The sequence below is a fragment of the Carassius carassius genome, chromosome 29 (genome assembly GCF_963082965.1).
Source record: "Carassius carassius chromosome 29, fCarCar2.1, whole genome shotgun sequence".
Taxonomy (NCBI): Eukaryota; Metazoa; Chordata; class Actinopteri; order Cypriniformes; family Cyprinidae; genus Carassius; species Carassius carassius.
In genome coordinates, this window is record NC_081783.1 from 1,281,844 (window position 1) to 1,297,262 (window position 15,419).

The 15,419-nt window shown below is 41.4% G+C and overlaps 1 protein-coding gene across 1 annotated transcript in view; it reads left to right on the plus strand.

Moving 5' to 3' along the window:
• The window catches only part of LOC132109356 (uncharacterized), a 271,659-nt gene that overhangs the window by 9,478 nt on the left and 246,762 nt on the right, over positions 1-15,419 (plus strand). Inside the window, exons 2-6 of the mRNA XM_059515376.1 lie at positions 4,810-4,904; positions 5,204-5,336; positions 5,442-5,578; positions 6,596-6,725; positions 7,134-7,273. Coding sequence (XP_059371359.1) covers positions 4,810-4,904; positions 5,204-5,336; positions 5,442-5,578; positions 6,596-6,725; positions 7,134-7,273 — 635 coding nt within the window. The remainder of the gene's footprint in view (positions 1-4,809; positions 4,905-5,203; positions 5,337-5,441; positions 5,579-6,595; positions 6,726-7,133; positions 7,274-15,419) is intronic.

Genomic DNA, 15,419 nt, shown 5'->3' on the forward strand with positions numbered 1-15,419 from the left:
GATGTTTTCTCTGTTTGAAGATCTTGATCCACGTCTGTTTTTGAATTTGTTCTTTGACTTTTAACATGTTTAATTTGTGTGTAAATGAGTCAGTGTTAGAAATAACATGCACTGAAATAAAACTATTTGCAGTCAAAAGCATATTTGAACGATCACTTTTTTACAGTCAATGAATACTTTACAGTGAATGCAGTCAATGAACATTTTAAGCAACAGAAAGCACACAATTAATTTAAAAAGACATTAAAACAAATACCAAAAACACTGCATTCCAAAGTTTTTGAGGTTCTTCCACTGAACCTTGGTTAATTTTAATGAACTCTGCAAATTAACTTCTGAATTGACTGGAAAAGTTTTCATCCTGTAACAATTTAGGGTTAAATCACCATCTAGTGGCATGAGATGAGTGTTGGATCAAAGACAATCTGCACAAATTTCATTTAATTTCAAAAATTTATCATGATCCAACAAAGATAAGGAACAGATATCGGCATTACAAAACAGCTGAAGATAAAGAAGTAGAAATGAAAATGTAGTCTATTCGTGAATAGGATTTATTATTGCAGAGTAAAAGTTGAAATACTTAGCAGAAGGATTTAATAAATGCCAACTATCCAACAATGGGGATAAGGTTAAATACATATTGTCGAAGTTTGTCAGAACAAAAAGCATGAGACTGTGATTCCTTTGGTCCAGATCTATCTAGGATATGAAACATTACAGAATTTGTTTCTGCACCCAATTCAATTTCCAAATTCAAAAATTTCAAGAGATAAGTTGAAACGGAGGAAAATGTAGGGTCAGGAATGCAAGTGGCATAAACTGAAATAAATACAATATTCCTGTTCTCCACTATTGTTTTTTATAAGTGCTATTCTACCATCTGCATCACAACCTTTATCTAAAATAGCAATATTAGTAGTAAGTCCTTCGCACAATATTAGGACACCTCTTGCTTCTTGCGGGGAGTATTACATTTTAGGTTGATCTTGATTGAGAGTGACCTTTAGCGTTGCAGGATAAAGAAGGAAATTCTGGATGCCAGCTTCTCTCATTTACTTCCTAACTGGCGCAAATGCACTTCTTTATGCGGTGAACAGAGAAAACTCTAAAAAGAAAGACAGCATTAATGTCCCCAAAGTGCGCAATAGTGTTCACCATCTTGTCCACCATATCGCCGTGGTCGTTGGCTTGGATGTCTTCTTAATCAGACAACTCCTGATTCCAATTTCCTAACCCTAACCATTAGGGAATATATTATTAATGAATAAACCTTAAAAAAGGGGCCAAAGTGAGCTCTACTCAAGTGCAACTAGGTTCACGAGCACGTCACGTGACTCCTTCTCATTGTTGGCGTTTCTTTTAATTGTATTTAGGACACTTTAATTAATTAATCTGAATGGATAATATATTGTTGCAATTTTCTGTTTACTATATGACATGACATGTAAAAATAGACATGAATGTTAATTTTGTATTTGCATGTAAAATAAATGTCTTCTAAGAGGATCCTAATGTATAGCTGCTTGCATCACGGCCTGCCTGACAGGCATTTCTCAACTCAACTTTGCAAAGACAGAACTGCTTGTGGTGCCAGCTAAATCAACACTTCATCACAACTTCTCTATTCAGCTGGGCTCATCATTGACGGTCAGTCAAAATTCACAGACCACAATAGAACTGCCCTGTTCTGCAGATTTGCTTTGTACAAAATTAGGAGGTTCGGGTCCCTCCTATCAGAACAGCTAACTCCTGGTTCCAAGCTCTTGATGCACTGATGCTTGCCTACAAAAAAAGCACTGGCTCTGCAGCACTTCAGACCAACATATTTGTCCTCCGAGTTGATTTGACTTATTTGTAAGTCACTTTGGATAAAAGCTTTTGCTAAATGATATTGAATATAGAAAATATGGAATATAGAAATATGCATATTTTTGTGTACTACAGTATTGAATTTTTAGTTAACTTTTACCTATACTGTTGAAATCTAAAAAGCTCATTGTTACACAATAGCATTCAGACACACAAAACAGGCATTCTTGCAAGCAGTCAGTGTCAACAAAACAGAACAACTAAATTTCTATTTGTCAAATATTTCCAGGGTTGACTACATTACTTTATTTGAATATAAACATTTGATTGGTCAAATTTTAATCATGTGGTTAGTCTAAAAAGACATAGTAAGCCTTTAGTTTAGGTCTATTGAAACTTAAAGGGTTAAATGCAAATATAAATACACATATTTCAATGTACAATATAGTTTCATATCACATTTGTTCATGTGATAAGTTTTTTTTTTATCGTTTCTTGTTTAAAAAACAAAACAAAATATATTTTCTTACTGTCCCAATAAACCTTATTTAGCAAAAGTGCGAGAAATTGTTTTGTTTTACAGAACATGTCCCAAACTGTAGGCAGAATGCAGGGACAGAGCCTGAACAAAACAAAAGAAGAAAGAAAGAAAAATGCCACCAGTCTTGCTCTCTGTATGGAGTATAATCAAAGAGTTATTTTTAATAATCCACAGGAGAGAATAAGCACAACCAAACACAAATCCAAATGAATAAATATTGGCTGCCGTATCAGCCAATGACTTTGCAGGCAGCGTTTTTGCACAAAGGCACCACATGAAACGGATTTTGGACAGGCTTCTGAGGCAGTGTAACAGTTTAATGATCTACTGCAAAATATAGAGTGATTTGTTGATAACTAAGTGAATATTTTATTACAGCAATATTAATTTCTCGCTAGAAATATAATCAAAAAGGGAAAACGTTTATCAAAAACATACTTTAACACACAAACAGAACACCAGCCGCAACTTTAAGATGCCATCTTTTATTTTTTAGCTTAACTTTCATTGAATGGAACGAACAGGATTGTGGGATATCAAAGGCAGCGAAGGATACATCTATGCTTCCTTCAAAAATCCTCCAGATGAAGGCATCTCAGGAGACAGGAACTGAAGCTAAAACTGAATTCAGACGTGCCTTAATGCCATCCTACATTGGAATACGTCCCCCGAAGGCAGCATTTTTCAGTTTTCGGATGCACCCATTGATAGTGGACAAAGGAATATAGGGGAACACAGACTTAAGTAACAGAAACTTAATTGGGAGAACTAAAACAGGTCTGGAGCTAAGTCATCAGAATCCGTGGAAACAAACAAGGCAGGAAAAAGGAAACAGAAAACTAAACCAAAACAGATCATACATGTGACAATAATACATTACTAAAATGGCAATTTCCCTGCATATTTCAGTCAATTATGTTTTATATCCTTTTACTTTAAAATAATAATAATGCATTGATTCGAATATCTTAATGATATAAAAGTTTTTAAGCTAAAAAGATGTAGCGATTAGAGCATCTCTGCTGAACAAATGCGTGTTTGGCGATGACTTTTTGGCTCAAGGTCTGCATTTAAAGTCACATCCTTCCCCATAAGAGGAAACTTCCTCTTCAGATATTTCCTCATTGTGCTGTGAAGATGCTTGATGAGAGCCAGAACATAGAAGGACAGTAGTCCGATGTCATGATTTGAAGCAGCGTCACACTCTTCTGCTGAAAATGTACTTTACAGAAATGATGCTCATCTTTGGACTGATGCTGCTGCTGCTGCAAACTGCTGCATGTGAGTCACTCTCACATCAAACTCATTTTATAATGCTATTCAATCAGAAAAACTTTTGTAATAAATAAAAAAAATTTGTAATACTAAATTAAATGCAAAACGGTAACACCTTAGTAGCGACCGATTCTCACTATTAACTTTTTGCTTATTAGCATGCATATTATTAACATATTGCCTTTTTATAAGTACTTACAAAGCACATATTCTGCATTAGCATATTCTATATCCCTAATCCCACCCAATACATAAATGTAACTATTAAGGAGCAACAAATTAAGAGTTTATTGAGGCAAAAGTTGTAGATAATGGTTTGTTAATAGTGAGAACTGGACCTTAAGATAAAGTGGGACCTTATAATAAAAGAGTTGGATATTTTTGTAAAGACCCCAAAATGATGTGGACATAAAAGGTGTATTAGAGACTGTATAAATGCGTTTGGTTGCTGTTAAGGTACTAAATCACCTTAGTGTCAGTTGCTTCTAGTGATGTCCAGTGACCAAGATAGTAATGAAACAGGCAGTTGTATCTCAGTTTTATCAATTTACTCTTTTAAAGGCTGAGTATCAAGAGATTAACTCCATATGCACACATACTCATGATTCAAAGAGTTCACATAAGTGCAAATAAAATGTCCATATAATGAGTGTAGGCCAATGGAAATAATAACTAAAACAAGTAGTTACAACAGATTTAGACCTCAAGGATACACAATCTTGCAATTATGCAGGAAGAAACAATGATTACAACAGTCCTGGTTTCACAATCGCAGGAAACATTCAGATCAGAGATTTGGTCTCTGCCCACTGATGCACAATATCCGATGAGAATAAATGCAGAGGTCCATAAAATATCTATGAATGTTTGTTACTGCAAATGGATCTTATTTGTGTGGTGCGTGTAATTCTTGAGTGTGGTTCTACAATACACAAATTAAACTCATTTGTAATAGAAAACACAAAATGTGCCATTCGCCCCACCTGGCCAGTTTAAAGCACTGGCTTGCACTGGCACGACAGTGGAAAAGCGGCTATGGTGGATTTAGCTTTATGGTAATTTAATTCTCTTGTTTGAGCAAAGCGTTTATACGTTGATGAGAAATCACACCTTTTTATTATTCTTTTTATTATTAAAGCCGTATTTTAGATCAATGTTTTTCCTCTTGCGGATTTCCACAGTGCCCCTACCTGCTGTCACCAGCATGACCGTGTACGATAAGGACATAACATCCATGCGGGTCAGATGGGAGCTAGTACCCTCTGGAAAGACGGAGGTGAGAGCCTGTTCCACTTACACCTTCCACAACACCCTCCAGACGATCCACCAAAATTTCCATCTCTGCTTTATTTAACCTCAATGCAAAGTAAACCTACCTCTGCCAGAAGCCCCTTACCATAACCAGTTGATCTAGGCAGGGAGCAACTGTTTTACAATCCTGTACAGACCTATAGAACCGTCCGTCATCCCAGGAGATCAGGCCAATCTGATTTATTCTTTAGGAGAATTACCCTAACTGGGAGTGTGTTTAAGCTGGGCCGTTGCTTCACTAATGTCCTTCCTTCCCTCCTGCAGATGCGAGTTGTTCCAGATGTGAAGGATGACTTGCTACCGCAGCTGCTTCCAAACACAGTTAATTTGATCTCCCTGTTAACCTCCTTAAACGGGAAGGTGACCAGCAAACCACTCATCACCAGCGGAGTCACTCGTACGCTAGTCGTCTCTTTATTTTCAGATGGTTTCAATCTGTTATTTTTAATACATAATATTTTTTTTATGAATATCAAATGAAATGCATCTATTTATCCCCTAGTGCCTCTGCCTCCATCAGGTAAGCTGAGAATCTCAGAAGTGACTCACAGCTCCATGCATTTCACCTGGGATGCAGCTCCTGGGAACGTCAGGAAGTACATCCTCACCTACAAGCAAGAGGATGGAGAGATGAAAGAGGTCAACAAAATGTATATATAAGTCAGAAAGCAGGGATCATCAAAATCGAAGACTTAATATGATTTAGTAATCAAAACTTACCAAATTTCTAATCTCTAAAATGTCCCATTACCGATTCTAATTAAAAAAAAAAATAAAACTTTTGTTGAACACATTACCAGTCAAGTTTTTTTTTGAAAGAAAACAATACTTCTTTTCTTCAAAAAGGATGTATTTAATTGATCAAATGTGAAAGTAAAGACATTTACAATGTTACAAAAAGGAAAAAGGAGGGATATCTCGAGAAACTTAAAAGGTTAAGCAAGCTCTTATGGTCTTAAAGAGTCCACTAAATGTACCTTGAGGTTGTCCTTAAGTATATCCCTTTAATTACTTAGTGTGCATTGCAACAAAGTCCTTAGTAACCATTTAACCCTAAAAAACAAATTAAATGAACAAAACAGGTCCCTCAAATCATCTGCTGATTTCATGTTAATTGAGGGGGAAGAAGAACAAAGTAACATTTTTAGTCATTAAAATAAGGTATTGTAAACATTTAAACTATGATATGATTTGTTTATTATCAAGACAACTTACAACAGAACAGGGTGAAGTCAGTGAGTGTCTTAACAAAGATTCAGGACATATATAATGTTAAGGATTAAGGATGGTAAGGTCACTTAAGGGTTTTCATGCAGTCAGGCACAGAATATCAAAGAATTGAGCCAATAAGCAATAACTAAGAACAACATAGCAATACGCTGAGAAAAATCAGAAAACCTTAGCAACTGCATAACAACACCCTGACAACATCCTCGAATAATGTCATTAAGTATTGCACTGACAAGCATTGTTCTCAGAAGATCTAGTTTGGTGGTGTCCTTGAATGAAACACTCAGTTTTCATTCAGTTGCACCAACACAGATTTCAGTCCTTATTTAGTGAACGGAGACAAGGTGAGCTGGCCTGTCAGAATCATCTGTTATTCCTTTTCCCTGGATATGTGTTAATGTTGATGTAGTCGTTGGTGTTTGACAGGTTCAGATCAACGGTAACATCACCGCTCTGCTTCTCACTGGCCTCCACTCTCAGACGAAGTATGATGTTGCCGTCACTCCCGTCTACGACGAGGATCTAGCAAATCCTATGCTTAGCAGCGCAATAACTGGTGAGCTTATAATCCTCACTGATTCTCCAAGATGACACCAAATGACTGGTGATGTTGGTTTGGCAGCAGCAATTACTTTACAGCTGCTAGGTTTTAATGTGTTGGTGTTAACCTATGTGATTTACTGGATAAAAGGCAAAAAAATTTTTTATCCCTGTCTGAATAATGCCATGCGTGACGCCACCCTTACCCAAGCCACGTGCATGTGTTCATGGCCTTACTTTATCAGTCCCAAGGGTAAAATCCTTAATCGGTCCCAGCTGATCTGCATGTCTGCTGACAAACAAACCACTTCCTTTGACACAGGAAAAAATTTCAACTCCAAATTTCAATTCCAACTTTTCAGTTCACATGGTTCATAGTTCCCCTGCTCAGACCAGTTTCTATGTCACATTCTTTCTTATTCAGATGTGGTTCCTGCGCCCAAGAACTTGAGGTTTTCTGAGGTAAACCAGACTTCATTCAGAGCCACATGGGAACATGGAGCACCAGACGTCATACTGTACCGCATCAGTTGGATCAAGCAGGATGAGAACAAACTCAAATATGTACGTTTACCAGTTAAATATTTGTACCAACATTTACATTTATTCATTTCAAAGACGCATTAATTCAAATCAACCAAAGACTTTGGAGTTGCAAGCCCCATTCACTCTAAAGCTTCCAAAAGGGGTGATTGCAGCGATTCTATTGAACCATTTTTGGGATTCCCAAAGAAACTTTTTAGTAAAAGGTTCTTAAAAATAACCATTTGTTTATCCTTTCGATCACTGCAAATGTTCCATGGATGTAAAAGGCTCTTCATGGAACCACTGATGCCAATAAAAAAACATCCTGGGTTACGTATGTAACCCTAGTTCCCCGAAGGGAACGGACGCTGCGTGAACTCGCAGTGGGAACGCCCCCAGCGTAGTGCGTCTGAAGCATGAATGAAATCAGTCAATGGCGAGAGTGAGCATCACAGGGAGTGACATCATCGACCAGGAAATTATAAAGCACCCCAGAATCACAAGCGCATCAGCTTCAACTGTACTGAAGCAAGCGATCCAAGGGGATGCTGAGAGTATGGCAGGACATGCAGCGTCCATTCCCTTTGGGGAACTAGGTTTACTTACATAACCCAGGACGTTCCCCTTCAGGAACTACCGCTGCGTGAACTCGCAGTGGGAACGCTAATAACCAAGTCCCCATACGAGCCAGTCCCCGTAGTGTGGTTAGGAAACACAAGCCAATGAGTGAACCTGCGCCCCAGGAGTAGAGCTAAGATCAAGACTATAAAATCTGATGAATGTGTGTGGTGAGGACCATCCTGCCGCATCACAAACATCTTGAAGCCCCAGCAAGAAGAGCTTTAGAAGCGGCCATACTCCTAATAGAATGGGCCCGTTCAGCCAAAGGTGACGGATGGCCTGCCGACTCACACTCGAGTGAGATGGCCTCAAACACCCACTGGTTCATGCTTTGCTTAGATGCTGGACCCTCTTGTTGGGTGACCCGAAACAGATAAACAACTGTTCTGATTTTCTCCACAGGGCAGCTCTATGGACATATGCATCTAAAGCCCTCACTGGGCATAGCACATTGAGTTTCTCCTGGTCAAAAAGGAGGATGACAGAAAGCCTGCAGTACGATAGGTCTAACTACCGTAGTAGGAACCTTAGGAACATATCCTGGCCTAGGATGAAGAAAAGCCTTAGCCATGCCAGGAGCAAATTCCAGGCACGAGGGAGCCACATAAAGTGCTTGAATATTCTTTTTAGAGACGAGATAGCAAGAAGAAAAATAGTCTTAAGAGTAAGAAACCTTTCTGACACTTCTTCAATGGGCTCGAAAGGAGCTATGGAGAGGCCCTCTAGAACGATGGCCAGGTCCCAGGATGGCACCCTCGTACGTACTACTGGCCTCAGTCTACGGAGGAAGCAAGATATAAGTGGGTGTCTCCCAAGAGAACCTCCACTTGAAGGGGTGTGGTAAGCAGCTAATGCAGCCACGTACACCTTCAGTGTGGAGTGGGATAACCCCGTGGAGAGACGGTCCTGCAGGAACTCCAGCACTGTACCAACCTGGCAGTTAACTGGGTCCTGCTGGTGCTCTCCACACCAGGAAGTGAAGAGTTTCCACCTCACGGCATAAAGCTTCCTCATGGCGGGAGCTCTGGAATGGAGGATGGTCTCAACGACCTCAGTCAAGAGACCAGATTCTATGAGCAGGGCCCCCTCAGAGGCCAAGCCCACAGCCTCCATAGTTCTTGGTGGGGGTGAAGGATCGACCCACTCGCCTGAGAGAGTAGGTCTCTCCTGACCGGTATCTCCAGGGGAGAGCCGTCGAGGAGAGACACAAGGTCGGCAAACCATACTCAGGCCGGCCAGAACGGGGCTATTAACAAAAGACTGAGCCCGTCTTGCAAACCCTCTCCAGATCTCCCAGGAGCAGAGCAATCAGGGGGAAAGCATACAGGCGTTCCAACCCCAGGGGGGCTGGATGGCTGAGAGAGAACCACAGTGGACAGTGTGATGTCTCTCGGGAAGCAAATAGGTCTACCTCGGCACGACCGAAGTGTTCCCACGGGAGCTCCACCATCTCGGGGTGAAGTCTCCATTCCCCGGGCCTTGGCCCCTGTCTCAACAGGATGTCTGCCCCTCTGATTTAGATACCCCGGGAGATAAATAGCTCTCAGCGAAATAATTTTCCCCAGAGACCAAAGAAGGATCTGACGTGCTAGTTTGTAAAGCGGGCGAGAATGCAGACCCCCCTGATGGTTTATATAAGAAACCACCAATGTGTTGTCTGTCCGGACAAGAACATGGTGGCCCCTCAGGTCTGGGAGGAAGTGTTTCAGAGCCTGAAACACTCCCAACATTTCTAGACAATTAATATGCCACGAGAGATGATGGTCCTGCCACAGACCCTGAGCTGGATGACCACTCATGATCACCCCCCAGCCTGTGAGAGAGGCATCCCTCATTAGCGTAACACATTGACAAGGAGCTCCCAGCACGGGACCTTGGGAAAGAAACCAAGGATCTTTCCACATGATCAGGGCGCGATGACACTGTGGTCTATGGCCTAGCTTGACCTGATTTACAGAGGTGAGAATCAAAGCAGTACGAGCAGGTGACAGTCGTGCCTGCATCATCGTCGAATCCCACACTACACCTAGAAAAGTGGTTCTCTGTTGTGGAGAAAGTACACTCTTCTTGGCGTTGAGCCTCAACCCCAAACTCTTGATGTGAGCAAGAACGACATCTCGATGCCGAACTGCCTGATGTTCCGATTGAGCTAGGATTAACCAATCATCGATATAATTCAGAATGCGGATGCCCTGAAGTCTCAGAGGAGCTATAGGAGCATCCATACATTTCGTGAATGTTCGGGGTGACAGTGCTTGAATTTCTTGTGTTGAGGGAGGATCGACATGTGGAAGTAAGTTTCTTTTAGATCTACCATGACAAACCAGTCCTCAGACCTGATTTGTGACACGATTTGTTTGAGTGTTAGCATCTTGAATTTGAGCTTCCCTACAGAGCGGTTCAATAGAAGCAGAGACGTCCTGACTCATCCCTCCAGTCTCTCTGTGGTGGGGGGGGCAGGAGACGCGACGCTCTGCTTCTGTTGCACTCTCTGTGAGGAGCTACTCGACGGCTGGGGCTGCCCTCACCCAGCAGGCCCAGAAATCTTAACTTTGAGCGGGATAAATTTATGAAAAGCTGCAGACTGTTTCTTCTCTTCCTGGAAGCTCTCAGTGACAGAATGTAATGCATCACCAAAGAGACCCCTAGGAGAAACTGGGGCATTTAAAAGAACAGATTTTTCTCTCTCATTCATTTTAGACTGGTTTAACCATAAATGCCTCTCCGTGGCCACCAATGCTGCCATCGAACGGCCAATAGATCTAGCCGTCTTCTTGGTGGCCCGGAGAGAAAGATCAGCAGTCTGCCTCAATTCTTTAATAATATCAGCTGAAATTTCTCCCTGCTCGCTAGCCTCTTTAAGCAGGTCAGCCTGATAAGCGTGCATCATAGCCATAGTGTGCATGCAGGCTGCCACTTGGCCAGCCGCCGAGTAAGCCTTACCCACCAGTGTTGAAGTATTTTTTAAAGGTCTGGTGGGGAGCGCCGGAGCTTTAAGTGATGATGCCGATTCAGGAGAGAGATAGCACGCGAGCATCGTCACATAACCTTAATTTTTAGCACCCATAATATTAGAATAAATGTTTGAAGTGTGGGTGTAAATGCGCGCTGACATCGGTCTAGCCCAGGTCTTTGACACCTCAGTGAGAAGATCCGGGAAGAACAGTAAGCTCAGGCGAGAAGGCTGAGTGCGTTTGGGCAGAAATCTGTCATCAAGTTTGCTTTTAATAAAAGAATCCTGCCTAACAGATGGCCACTCAATGCAGAGCTTTTCTACAGCACGGGACAAAACATCAATAAGCTCCTCATCAGGAGGAGACCAGAGTGACGAGTCTCCAGCCTCCTCTGTTCCCAGGCTTTCAACATCAAGCTCCTCAAAGCTCATGTTGTGTCTCAACACGAGAAGAAGTAGCGGTGAACCGCACTTCCACAGCCGCGATAGAGACACTGGATCTCTTTGGTGAAGCCTGAGATAGGGCGGAGCCCATCTCAAACCCCTCGGTGAGATCCATTTGCGAACCCCATGACAAGCGCCTCCGCTCTGCCTTGACAGAAGCGGGACCCGAGCTGCAGGGAACGCACATCAACCCGCTCTCCTCCAAAAGCGATCGACGGGAGCGCAGCATCCTTAGGGGCAGACGCTCGCAATGCTCACAGTCAGTCCCCTCGAGAGCTGCCTGGGCATGCTGCCCTCCTAAACAAGCCACATATAGTTTGTGTGAATCCCCACCCATGAGAAATCGAGTACAGGGGGGAACACACTTTCTATAACGCGGCTCGCTCATCACACTCTCTCTGCTAATTTTTCTGTGTTTTTATTTATTTTATTTTATTCCTGTCTAGTGCTTTTACATTGTACATTGTACAATTCAACACCCAAGATGGCTTCTCGAGGTCAAGACATGTTTGTATCGCGTCTGTGTACATAGTGTGTCTATTGTTTTAAACGTGCACGTCGTTTTTATAATCTTGTTTTTATAAAAACAACTCTCGCACGCACTCCAGTGGGCTTCATTACTTGCTCATCCTGGGACTATTTTTCTATTACATTGTTGATACCCTCGATTGCACGGTGATACAGGATCACTCCTCAATTTATTGGATTATTATAGCCAACCATCGGGCCAGTAACAGTCATCAACTACCTAGCTCAGCTGACTAGCCGCAACTGCATACATTACAGCACCTCGTAGCAGGTCAACGGAGTTCGGTCTACTCGACCTGGTCGGCTGGCTGGCAGGCGTCCTCACTCTCCAGCGTTGTCCTCTCGGAGCTCTGCAGGTCCATCGCGAGTGTCTTGCCGACAGGACTACACAACGACGCTTCAGTGTGCCTTTCCGACGTGAAGTTCACCTTTGAAACGGATCCTTTGACCAGCTGACGGGACTAGCTGCCTGGATTAGCGGGTCCACACCGTCTATGGTCCACACTAGCTAAATTTTCCCTAACGTTACTGTTTAGATTTTTAACACTATTTACATTTTCCTCGGATTTTGTGATTCGAACCTGGAAAACCAGTTCTCCAACATACCGTAAGAACTCAGCATCTTTGTTGTTATTTGTGCGCGCGCTCATAATTTTTCCACGCAGCGCAATTTTTTTTTTTGTTTTATTTTTATTATTATTATTATTTTTTTTTTTGGCTTGCATTTTATGTAAATATGTTTTGCCTTTTGTTGCTTGAGTTAGTTTTTATTGTCCAATTTCAGTATAGACCAGACAGCCGTGATAGCACAGACATCCATTTTACTCCTCTCACTAATTTTGCCGAGATCTTTACTAGTTCAACTGGTTTATACAACTCCCCTAGAGATGCAATCTGTTTCTTTGTCACTCTACACATAGGTTTACCCCCCGATATACTTACTGTACTATAACTTTGTCTGCCCATAGGGCAATGAATATATACCATTCTGCCCAAAAGTCTTCTTTACATATTTACCCTGCCCAATGCTCTAAAAGCCCTATTCTGAATGCCTTTTGCAGAATTCTTACACTGCTCTTACTTTGCTCAGGTGACATTGAATTAAATCCTGGACCTGTAGCAAATAATGTCACTCCAACCCCTCAGGAGCTCTCTTATGTAGACTTCTGTAATAGCAATAATTTGAGGTTCATGCACATTAACATCAGAAGCCTACTTCCTAAAATGGATTTATTTGTTGCCCTTACGCACTCAACTAATCCTGATATTTTAGCAGTGTCTGAGTCCTGGCTCAGGAAATCCATTAAAAATTCAGAAGTTTCAATCCCGGATTATAATGTTTACCGTCAAGACAGAACTACAAAAGGAGGTGGAGTCATTCTTTACTGTAGACAGGCTCTACAATGCTCTGTCATTTTATCTAGGTCTCTGCCAAAACAGTTTGAGCTCTTAATTTTGCAAATCCATTTTTCTAGAAACAAGTCTCTGACTGTAGCCACCTGTTACAGACCCCCCTCTGCACCCAGTTGTGCCCTAGACAACCTATGTGAACTGCTTGCTCCATATTTATCTTCTGAGTTTTTACTTCTGGGCGATTTAAATTGGGACATGCTTAATGCTTCATCCAGTTTACTTTCCAAACTTGATGCCCTCAATCTCACGCAAATCATTAACGCACCCACTAGATATAACCGAAAATCTGCAAATAAGGGCACTCTCATAGACATTGCCTTAACTAATATGCCCACTAAATACGTCTCTGGTGTCTTTAGCCAAGACATCAGCGATCACTGCATAATTGCATGTGTCCGTAATGGGTCTGCAACCAAAAGGCCTCCTCTTATCATAAACAAACGCTCTCTAAAACATTTTTGCGAACAGGCCTTTTTATATGATTTAGCCCAGGTACCCTGGAAGGATATCGATCTTATCCCTACAGTTGAGGATGCTTGGTCATTCTTCAAAAGTGCCTTTCTAGCTGTTCTAAATAAGCAAGCCCCTTACAAAAGGCTCAGAACTAAAAGTAGATACAGCCCATGGTACACTCCTAAACTCACCGCCCTTAACCAATATAAGAATATTCTGTGGCGTACGGCATTAGCATCGAACAACCCCAGAGACCAGCAACTCTTTAGGGAAGTCAGAAATCGATACACACAGGCGGTCAGGAATGCTAAGATTGGCTTCTTTAAACAGAAATTTGCCACCTGCAACACTAATTCTAGAAAGTTCTGGGATACAGTAAAAACTATGGAGAATAAGAACACCTCCGTACAGTTACCCACAGCACTAAAGCTAGACAATATTATCACTACTGACAAATCCTCCATGGTTGAGAACTTTAACAAGCATTTTGCCATGGCTGGTCATGCTTTTCATCTGGCGAATCCGACTCTAATTAACAGCCCCTCACCCTCTGTTGCACTTAGTCAAAATTTTTCACGTTTTTCCTTTGCCAATGTCCAGATAGCCGACGTTCTAAGTGAGTTGCAGCATCTTGACCCCTTCAAATCATCAGGATTAGACAATCTGGACCCTTCCTTTTTAAAGTTGTCTGCAGTAATTATTGCTAATCCCATCACCAGTCTTTTTAACCTTTCTCTTAACTCATCAGAACTACCTAAAGATTGGAAAACTGCTGCTGTAATCCCTTTATTCAAAGGAGGGGATCGTTTAGATCCAAATTGCTATAGACCGATCTCTATTCTTCCCTGCATTTCAAAGGTCTTCGAAAGAATTTTTAATAAACAAATTATTCACCATCTTGAATCTCATCATAGTCTTTCTGAAATGCAATCTGGTTTCCGAGCCGGTCATGGGTGCACTTCAGCCACACTTAAAGTTACAAATGACATCATAACTGCTATTGATCAAAGATACTATTGCGCAGCAGTCTTTATTGACCTGGCCAAGGCCTTTGACTCTGTCAATCATAACATCTTAATTGACAGATTAAGGAACTTGGGGTTCTCAGATGATTGCCTTGCTTGGTTCAAAAATTATTTCTCTGACAGGTTTCCATGTGTTAAGTCAGAGGGCCTACTTTCCAGTCCTCTGGCTGTGTCCATGGGGGTGCCTCAGGGATCAATTCTAGGGCCGACTCTATTTTCTGTATATATTAATGACGTTGCTCTTGCTGCAGGTGATTCTTTGATCCACCTCTATGCAGACGACACCATCCTTTATACGTCTGGCCCGTCGTTGGACACTGTGTTAAAAAATCTTCAAGAGAGTTTTAATAATATACAGCATTCATTACGTTCCCTTCAACTGCTTTTAAATTCGACCAAAACTAAATGTATGTTTTTTAACCGATCTCGCACTGTACCTACCTGCCCATTAAGCATCACCACACTAGATGGGTCTGCTATAGAACAGGTAGACAAGTACAAATACCTAGGGGTTTGGTTAGACTCTTCTCTTTCTTTCCAGACCCACATTAATCAGCTCCAAACTAAAATTAAATCCAGAATTGGCTTTTTATTCCGTAATAAAGCCTCTCTTACTTTTCCAGCAAAACTCGCTCTCGTGAAAATGACCATCCTTCCAATTATTGACTACGGTGATATTATTTACAGAATTGCTTCAAACTCTCTCCTTAGTAAACTAGATGTTGTATATCATACTGCCATCCGTTTT